The sequence below is a fragment of the Dendrobates tinctorius genome, unplaced genomic scaffold (genome assembly GCF_039654945.1).
Source record: "Dendrobates tinctorius isolate UK_male_01 unplaced genomic scaffold, ASM3965494v1 ptg000214l, whole genome shotgun sequence".
NCBI lineage: Eukaryota > Metazoa > Chordata > Amphibia > Anura > Dendrobatidae > Dendrobates > Dendrobates tinctorius.
In genome coordinates this window covers 4,593,680-4,603,718 of record NW_027361881.1, presented here as the reverse complement: position 1 = coordinate 4,603,718, position 10,039 = coordinate 4,593,680, and the positions used below count along the sequence as shown (strand labels likewise).

At 48.0% G+C, this 10,039-nt stretch overlaps 2 protein-coding genes across 4 annotated transcripts in view; both read right to left on the bottom strand.

Moving 5' to 3' along the window:
• Positions 1–820: 820 nt before the first annotated feature.
• IL17C (interleukin 17C) lies at positions 821–5,221 on the bottom strand. Its single transcript, XM_073554948.1, has 3 exons — positions 2,603–5,221; positions 1,914–2,269; positions 821–1,731 (listed from the first exon to the last, which is right to left on the bottom strand). The coding sequence occupies exons 1-3, from the start codon at positions 2,612–2,614 to the stop codon at positions 1,491–1,493; spliced, it is 609 nt and encodes a 202-aa protein (XP_073411049.1). The 5' UTR covers positions 2,615–5,221; the 3' UTR covers positions 821–1,490.
• Positions 5,222–5,345: 124 nt separating this feature from the next.
• The window catches only part of ZC3H18 (zinc finger CCCH-type containing 18), a 90,377-nt gene continuing 85,683 nt past the window's right edge, over positions 5,346–10,039 (bottom strand). For 2 of the 3 annotated variants that reach the window (XM_073554931.1, XM_073554932.1), the window contains exons 15-19: positions 9,839–9,999; positions 9,515–9,744; positions 8,724–8,820; positions 6,356–6,455; positions 5,346–6,098 (exon numbers count right to left, since the gene is read on the bottom strand). In XM_073554931.1, coding sequence (XP_073411032.1) covers positions 5,894–6,098; positions 6,356–6,455; positions 8,724–8,820; positions 9,515–9,744; positions 9,839–9,999 — 793 coding nt within the window. In that variant the 3' untranslated portion in view covers positions 5,346–5,893. The remainder of the gene's footprint in view (positions 6,099–6,355; positions 6,456–8,723; positions 8,821–9,514; positions 9,745–9,838; positions 10,000–10,039) is intronic. The other variant, XM_073554933.1, reaches the window with a different exon arrangement.

Here is a 10,039-nt window from a genome sequence, read left to right as displayed (position 1 = left end):
GAGAGGTGTGGGGCCATTATTCTGTTTGTAGACCCATTATACTTTGGGGAGGGCTGTGTGGGGGTCAGAGTTGGGGGATTGTACCATGTTGGGGTCACCATACTTTGTCAGGGTAGTTGAGGGCTGGGTTACAGTAGGGTCATCATACTGTGTGTGGAGGATTACACTGTGGGGGGATCATACTGCGCTTGTGGAGCACTTTCATTGCACTCAAAGTACGATGTGAACAAAAGAGGAAAATTGGTCTCCAGTAGGGGGGAAAAATAGAGGACACACAGGAGGGTCAGTAATGGTGACACATACTGCAGCGGTGCCTCTGTATTGAGGTATTAGCAAGATGAGGGGTTGTGAATATTGGGGATACATGGGGACGGTGCAGGAAATATGAGAACTCAGACGTGTCTGTGCTGTAATCTCTGCAGATGAGTCCTGGCTGGAGAAGTCGTCATGTCGGTCTGGGCCAGATGGAAAAGTTAACGATTCCATCAGAAAGATCATCAGCTTTAAGTCCCCATCTATAACTGTGCAGTAATCTCCTAAATGTGCTGCAGGACTGGTATCTACCACTGACCATATGGCGGTAATGTCAATGTTGGTCTTTGTACAGAGACTTTTTTTAGTAACAGAGCTGTCATCTGCTGAGGTTCTCCTACATCCACCATTAGGGGGCACCACCATAGTTGTAATCAGGGTGACCTGGTTATGACTCCTCTACGCCTCTGACACTGCACAGCATCGCATCTATAAGATGACACTGAACAATCATCGTTTTTTGAAAATTGTTACATTTTATTTTTCTTTAATTAGATACACAAACGTCAAATGCAAAACTCAGCGGTGAGAAGACGACGCAGGTGACGGACAGCACCGCGCCATTCTGATATCACAACGTGACAAACAATAAATAATATAAACCTCAGCACAACTTCATATATTAAATATTATTAAATAATTAAATAAATATTTATCTGCTATATTGTTAAAAAATAAATCACGTCTCCTCTCCCCGGGACCCTGATCCAGAGACGAGCGAGAAGAGATTAATGGCAATCAGCTATATTATAGCAGTAAAGTTTCCGAAAATGGAGATCACACTGTGCGCCTCACGGGGGGGGGGGGGTTCAGCAAATGCTGGGAGTTATAGTTCCACAACAGCTGCCAACCTATGGAGGCTTAATAAACATGACATTTACGTATTGAATCAAGGTAACAAAGATTCGACCTGCGAATCATCCTGGATGTAAGGGTTCACTTTACACTGATAGCAGGGAATTGCTTAACTAGCAACTCCCTACTGGGAATCCTATATAGTGGGTAATTGAAATACCCAAACACAAGTTATTAGGGAATTGCTAATTCAGCAACTTCCCCCGAATACATTACACAGTGACGATCAGACATATCGTGTTCTAAAACAAACAAACTTTGTGTGACATAGTCACGACCGGGTGTCTGGATAAGTCGTAGGATCAGGGCTCCATAGGAGCAGATTAGTCGTACCGCGGCACGGAGCAGGTGCACGCCACCGGGACACTGATGTATTCCAGCGCAAAGGTGGACAGGGCGTCGTCGTGCGGACAGCTCTTCTTACGCAGAACCAGCATCGTCTGCTTCACCAACACCGAATTCAAGGCTGACGTTTCGATCCCGGATTCGGAGCTGATGCAGTAATTGCAGAGGCAGTGAGCGAAGGCCAACTTCTGAGGATAACGACTCTCATCGGTGTCAATCCTGCGGACGTGAACGAGAGCGGTTAGAAGAGATGGACCTTATACTACTACAGCTGCAAACATCTATTAGTTCATCCCCAGAGACCTAATCCCATTTACTGCTACCCAATGCCAAGCTGTAACTAGCTAAAGCCTCCAGGATAAATGTCGTGGCTTACACCGATTTCTGTGGAGGGTACGTACCGGTAGGTCCATGGTGAGATGGAGCGCTCGTTGGTGGTTAGTCCTTTTTGCAACGTTTTCAGTTCTGGGCAGGTGGCTTGTGAGGCTCTCCGGCGTCTCTTTCTTCTACTCTCCAAGTTCTCCAGATGAGACACCATGTTCACGGCGGTGTATCTGTCCCAGCGCATCTTGCCGCTAACAAAGTGATTGAGGACCTCTGATGGTTTCTCTTCCAGGTCTTCTTCGCTGAAGCAGTAGCTGCTCTCCGGCTGGGTATGGTGGTGATTATGGTGGTGGTTATGTTGGTGCTTCTTGGGCTTCGAATGCTTCGCATTGCAGACGGTGATGGAGCAAAGTGCCAACAATAAGATGACCCACTGGAGAAAAAAAAAAAAAAAAGCAGAAATAACAAAAAATTAGAAGAAGTCCTTTACTTCCCCCCCAAACCTCAATATGTAAGATCTGAACAGCAAACTTTTCCTCCCTTAAATATTCTGACCCCAAATGTGCATCGCTCGGAATATAGCACATGAACAAAAAACGTTTTCCTAAAAAAATGGTGTAATTCCAAATGTGGCCTCTAGATGTCACAATCTACATAACGTTAACATAATTCCTGCCCAAGGCTCCATCATTTTGCATAGACCCCATATCCGGCGAGGGGCGTCTGATGGGGATCCCACTGATACAGGGGGAGAGCGGTCGCTTACCAGACTGTGCATGGTGGCTGCGGTCTTCTCCCGGAGTCTCGCTGGTGCAGCAGATGTGATGCTCTGGGTTGGTTTGGGATGCTCAGTTGAGTTCTGCTGTTGTCCTGTGGCTCTGACATTTTATATACAAACCTGAATCCTCCCTTGGAAAATCCAGGTGAAGAGAAGTCTCCACCTCCACCTTACGTAAAAGGGAAGTTTGATTTTACACTCATGCGACTTCCTTGTCACTCGCAGGTAAAGCTTCGGATAAGAGAACTCGCTGCATTCCATTCACTGCAGCCGCCTCGTCTATTTATAATTTAGCTGAATATATATTTTTTTTTTTCCGCTTTCCTCAATGAGGCAGTTTGTAAATCTCCCTGCAGGCTGCAGTGTCGTTCCCCCGACGAGCCCGGCGTAATGACCCTGGGAACTCTGCGGGGCAGAGAGAATTTCCAATCACAACAAACAATTGGGACATTTTGGTTTTGTAAAATGAGGCCATAAAACAAATACAAAAAAAAACAAAACTATTTATAAAATAAAGAAGCAAAGAAAGCTGGACTAAAACAAAGAAAACAAACCAAAAACTATACAGAAAAGAACAAAAAAAAAAAAGTTTGGAAAAAGTTATGAAAAAGTTTAAAAAAAACAAAAAAACAAACAGCAGCAAATACAAGATTAATTTTTTTTTTCTAAAGGAAAACTTTTGGGATTTTGCCGTCGTTTCAGCTTTAAAGGAGTCAATTTGTAACCTTTTTGGATTCCGCAGAGACCTCGGAGCGGCTCCATTTTGCGGCTCTGCTCTAATAACGTTTTTTTTTTTTCTTGTTCGCCGCCTCCAAATTTATAGGGTGAAGACAAAAGTGGGGTTTGGGCAACTTTTAGTAAAATCTCCATTGTTTAGAATTTTAATTTTTGCCCCGTTGACGCCTTTGCAAGCGGAGCGGCCGTGCGGTGGAGACGCCGTCATAGGGACTCAGGAAAAGTCCTTATAGGAGCACAAATCATGCGAAAACCCTTCCCCCCCATTTTTTAAGCTATTTTGGACTCCCCCCCCAGGATCGGCGGCTTTGGGCAGAAGACCGGTTTTTCTGGTAGACCACAAATGAGGCCAGCTATGGCCAAACACCAGGCAAACGATCTTCCGGTCTGTGACGTCAGTGGCCCCATGGCAACACTTCCTGCATTGGTCACAGCTTTTTAAGCCCAAGTTACCACCTGGCACTACTATGGGAATTTTTCTGAATGTGGCTTTAAGTTGTGACTTATAAGTAGGTATTAAAAATAAACTTTTTTTGGTGTAACTACAACTCCCAGCATGTCGTCATAGCCTGCGTAGAATACGTTTTCACACATCGGATTGTCCAATGTATTTTTTTTTTTACGTTTCCAAGTGTTGATTGTGTCCCTCTGCCAACACTCCCCGTCCATCATCATGCCAGTCCGGGTGCCATGTGCGGCGTTAATTAGGGTCAGCGATTAGTGTTTGTCATCGGGTAACACAATGAAATAGCTGTGACCTAGCCTGGCATTTCCAAATACCTCGGGGCCAGGCCTCCGCTATGAGAACACTTCCTGAGGGCAGTGTAATGAGGGGCGGCTCGCCTACAAACAGAAAACTTTTTTTTTTTTTTTTTTTAAATCAATATTCCAGGTCGGTCTGGCCGCAGTAGTCAACAAATATTAAAATGTAGTGCAGAGATTGTACTTTGCAATAACATTTTACGACTCTGCGTTCATAGCCTGTGGTTGATCCAGAAGTGGTTAGAAATTTTCCACCATTTGCCTTCTGAACAGAAGGAGCTAACTGAATACCTGTCAGTGAGCTCGTTCTGAGCTATTTCTCTGAGCTTCCTGCAATGTTCAGAAACCATATCTTTGGTCCAAGTGTTGTCAGTGGAAAAAAACTGATAGAGCCCGAACATATGTTATTCATTATGAGTGTTTTTTTTTTTTTTTTTTCCATGTACCACCTTTAAGAAAAAAAATTAAAAAAATCGCAGCATCCTGTAGTCTTACCCATTAAAGTTTTTTTAAATTAAAAAAAAAAAAATTGGATCCTGTACACATTACTCATATAACATTTGATTTTCTTTTTTGTATTTTGGAGGTAATGTCCCTTTAAATTGGGAAGGTTAAAGGCATTTTCCTTTTGGGGATTTTGTGATGGGTCCCACAGATTGGGGCTAAGGTGGGTGCTGGTTACAGATGTGTGGAGGGGGACCAAGTCTTATAAGGAGCCCCGCCGCGGACAGTCTGGATCTGAGCCGTGAATCGAGGATGTAGAAACGGCTTTACAAAAAGCTGACAGTAAATTGTGCAGTTGTAGTGACTAACTCAAGATGCAATAGCAAAAACAACCTGAGGCCGGGAGTGGCGCTATTTCAGAAATGGCGTCTATTCCGTTGGCTGCTGCAAGGAAGACCTGAACATTCTTATCTTCCCTGAACCCTTCGGGGGTTAATCAGTGCCGCCGACCCCTCTGTACCCCAGTATTTTAGGAACCCTCAGCTGCTTCCTCCTGGAGGTAGAGGGTGATTACATTAGGAATGAGTCTGGGATCGGACAGGAAATCTCAAAATTCTTCATTCGTGTAGCGGACCATTACCGGGATTCTGAAAGGTTCTCTCCTTCAGTTATTTCTCCCGTTCTTACGATGGTGGTCTCCCGTCTGGCCGAGACCGCCCGAACACTGAATGGAGTCATTGTTATTTCCTACATATGGAGCAAGGTAAACTGAATATTTCACAGCAGGAAATGTTTTATCAAAATACTTTATTTTATGGATAAATCTCCTGTCCCCCCCTCCCCAAAATGTGAACAGGCAGACGGATCCCACCGACAGAGCACTGCACCGGCTGTTGCACCGCGCCGCTCGCTCTGGTCCTCACCGGATAAAACGGGCAAACTTCTACAAATAAAAACCTCAAAATTCTCATCAAATAAACCGGGGAGGGGGAGAGTTAACAGGTGATGGAGACCCTCAGATCGCATCATCTTAGGGGGCAATCAGACAGATAAAGAGACAGCGTCGGGGGAGACTTGCAGCAGTTTTGGGATTGGGCCGTAAGACCAAAAAAAACGAAGTAACCCAGAAAATAAAAACTTCAACGACTCCTCCGGAAGAGTGACGTCACATCGGTCACGCTGCGTCTGCTGGATGCCCCTGCTCCACATATCGCCGCTTCGCTTGCTGTAGGTTCCTAGTGGCCAGACTCAATCAGTGGCTCCAAACCACAACGGCACATGTAGGAAAAAAAAAAAAAGTGTCTCTGTGGACGTTCCTGGGGGCCCAGGGCCCCGCCGCTATACTTTTCCGGGTATTTTGGCTCTCTTGCGAGCGATGGCGTCTTCCACGGCTTTGAGTTGTTTGAGAAGCTCCTCTCTGCGGGATAACGTGCTCGACTTGCCGGCTTTGGCAGCGGCGGCAGAAGGGGCCACCTCTGGAGCTTTCCCTGGGACGCTGGTGACTTTGCTGGAACCCTTCATTGGCGGAGAAGCCGGACGTTTCCTGCAGCAGAGAAAAAAAAAAGAAAACAAAAGCACGAATTACGGTTAAAAACAAAATAAATCTTAATCCGTTAACTGCTCAACTAGCAATTCCACAACATATCAAGATGCAGCCATGTAAACATCTAAGCTGAGGGTTTGCTACAAGTCTACAGTCTAGAAGGACAGGGCAATCGCGCACACGCAGAAAGGCCAAGCAGCAATACTGCGTACAACCTGTGCACAGGGGAGGCGCTGTGTGGGGCACCTTTCACGTACCTGTCTGGCTGAGTGAGAGGCGGCTTGAGACTGGGCATCCGCTGGCGATCAAATTTCGGCGATGGTGGTTTTCCCATTTGCTTACGGTCTCGCGTTGCTGCTGAAAAGAGGACAAGGAAAAAAAATTATTAACGCATCATGGCTGGAAAAATGGTAAAGGCGGCTCATGAAGCATGTGATCAAGACGACAATAGTGCCAGTGCACGTCTGCTTTCCTCCTGCAGCAGGTATGGACCCCGTACATGGTAACGTCTCCGCAGTACAGGTGATAACTCCCCGATCGCTGGGGGGGGCGGCCTTGCTCGGTCATTGTATATGGGACGACTGGCAGATAAAGCGCAGCCATGACGTAGACAATGAATGGAGCGTTTGTTCTCTGTATCAGTGGGGGTCACAGCAGATGGGCATCCCCCATTAATCCGCATCTTTTTATTGATCCTGTGCACAGCTGAAGACCCCTTGTAGGAGACCCCTGCACCTCGAACATCACACAGGCACAAGATAACGTGTGTGACACGTCCTGACAATCTGCGCCCGGATCTACTTCTAATTATAGAAATCTTCCGCTTTCTATATATACTCCGCGCTCCGGATTTAGTACAGGAACCTTTCCTTTCCGGGTGACAGGAGCTTATTTTATCCTCTGCAGATTTCACGTAGCGGAGAAGACCCCCCCCCCCCTCCCCCGCTGTGTAAACTGCACAGAAATCACAAAAGGAGAAAAATAATCACATCGGCCCCATGTCTGCTCCTCCTGAGGAATCCAGTAAGACGAGAGCCGCCATCTGTGCAAATCAGGATCGCAGAATGTCAGGGTCTATGTTACAGTCCCGACTCCCCACCATCCGCACGTCTGTCCAGTCCTGCCCTTGCTGGCCGCCATGATGTATGGAGGTCTCCTCCCTACACAGGGGCTCAACAGGTGCGACGGCGAAAGCTCCAGAATCAGCGGATCTGCACAGGGAGACTATCTGTCCGTCACTGTAGGTGGGGGGCACTTTTCTCCAAAGGCTCCTGGGCAGTCAATCGCTGTAGATGGGGGGCACTTTTCTTCAAAGGCTCCTGTGCAGTCAATCGCTGTAGATGGGGGGCGCTTTTCTTCAAAGGCTCCTGGGCAGTCAATCGCTGTAGATGGGGGGCACTTTTCTCTATAGGCTCCAGTGCCTTCAGTCACTGTAAATGGGGGGCACTTTTCTCCATAGGCTCCTGGCCGTCCGTCGATGCGCACTTACCTCCATAGGCTCCTGGCAGTCCGTCGATGTGGTGGGGGGTATTTTTCTCCATAGGCTCCTGGCCGTCCGTCGATGTGGTGGGGGGCACTTATCTCCATAGGCTCCTGGCCGTTCGTCGATGTGGTGGGGGGTATTTTTCTCCATAGGCTCCTGGCCGTTCGTCGATGTGATGGGGGGTATTTTTCTCCATAGGCTCCTGGCCGTTCGTCGATGTGATGGGGGGCACTTATCTCCATAGGCTCCTGGCCGTTCGTCGATGTGGTGGGGGGTATTTTTCTCCATAGGCTCCTGGCCGTTCGTCGATGTGATGGGGGGTATTTTTCTCCATAGGCTCCTGGCCGTTCGTCGATGTGATGGGGGGCACTTATCTCCATAGGCTCCTGGCCGTTCGTCGATGTGGTGGGGGGTATTTTTCTCCATAGGCTCCTGGCCGTTCGTCGATGTGATGGGGGGTATTTTTCTCCATAGGCTCCTGGCCGTTCGTCGATGTGATGGGGGGTATTTTTCTCCATAGGCTCCTGGCCGTCCATCGCTGTAGGTGGTGGGCACTTTTCTTCATAGGCTCCTGCGCCGTGTGTCGCTGTATACGGGAGGAACTTTTCTATAGGTTTGTGCCCCGTTTAATGCAGAGCACAGTACGTGTCGGTCCCATCGCTCCTGAGGACTTCACCTGAAGATCTTTCTATGACATTACTTTGCACATTTCATACCCACTTTCCAATGTTCCTTCTATCGATTCGCCTCCTTGGACCCCCATCGATTCTCCTAGAAGGCCGTCGACAGCTCAATCAGTCGGACGTTTCGTGATCACATTTTTAAGTGTTGAAGCTGCAGCGGTCAGGGATGTCATCGCCTTTAGACTGCTTGTGCTTGGTGATCATAACATGTTTAATCTGACCGCTTGTTATTGTGAATAAGAAACCAGGACACAAACTGCATGAAAACTCCCCCCAACGGCCGATTACAGCCATGTGAACACGGACTGATGCAGATTAATCTCAACAGCAGCGACATTTGGTTTCCCGTTTTGTCTTGTTTCCTGACAAGTTTTCTGTATCAAACATTTGCTTTATATTGGTGTTGACCCTGGTCGAGCAGGCACCACCTGTTCCCACATTACACCCCCCATATCTTACCTCGCTCGGGGGATATGTTGGCTTTCTTGGTAGGGGGCGAGCCCGGCCTCTCCTTGTCTGAGGGCTCATACCGCTTCCTGTTTCCCTTATCAGTGTTCTGTATGGAGACACAATGATGAGAGTTATGATCCGGTATATCGGTCACAGCTTATGGACCGAATCTGATCCCGGGGCCAAAAAGATGGAAATTACCTCAAATTGTTATTGCTGGTTTGCTGTGACCCACCAAGTTCAGAGTGATAAATCCTTGGGGGACTACTACCCTCATTATTGCAGGGGTTCGGTGTACGACTGAGTCCAGCAATATTAAACATACAGTGGTGTCCTAAGAACTAAAACCGCTGCGACAAACACGTCTGACTTGGAATTGAGCACCAATATGGCCGCCACAAAACTTTCCAAAACTTTGTACAGAAAGTTTTGCTGTAACGCAGTGGCCATATTGACGGTCACCAGGGTTTCCTAAGAGGAGATTATCGCTCCGACTACTTTGAGGATTTGGATACGAGACTGGAGCATCAGAGACTTTCCCCGTTGTCATGAGGATGGAGCAGGAAAGTACGGGCCGCTGCTCGGCGCATCAGTGATGTAACGGGATTTCTGTGCAGTACATCCTCCCGCTTGGCCAACAGCCAGCGAATCCTCCGTTGAATATTTCTGCTCTGGTTAATGGGAAGTTACTGACGTAACGTAAATGAGGAAACGTAACCCTGCGGAGGCCGAAGAATTGCAGGAATGTCATAACTTCTGTAAATGTGTGACTAACGGCAGTGCCAGGCGCGTTACATCACCTTGCTCAGAAGCGTCAGCTTGATGTCCTTGTGGGCGCTGAAGCCGCTCTGGGGCTGGGATGGTGCCACCGGGGGCTGGGGAACCATTTTGCTGCTGCTGATGGGTTTCGGCAGTTTTACTGGAGCAGCTTTTGGCGGCTGTGCTGCAGGGATGATGGCGGCAGCCGTGGGATCGCGGGTTCTTTTGTCTTCCTTAGGCCGCGGATCGTTCTTTTTGTTTTTTTCAGATGCTACAAAGAATGGAGAGAATGGCAACATTAATGAACTGGAGGGAGCAATGACTATGGAGGAATGTGGGTGGGCTATCCGGGGGTAGTAAGTTACCTTTTTCCTTTTTCGGCTGTGAAGGCGTTGGGGATCGGGAGCTGGCGGAGGAGATGGGACTGGCGAGGTCGGCGTACATGTCTTCGGAGTCGGCGCTGCGCACAGAACTGCTGGAGGAGGAGACGCTGGAGACAGACGACACGCTGCTGACGCTCAGAGACCTGCGGGCAGAGACCATGCCATTACCCGTCATCTCGCGCC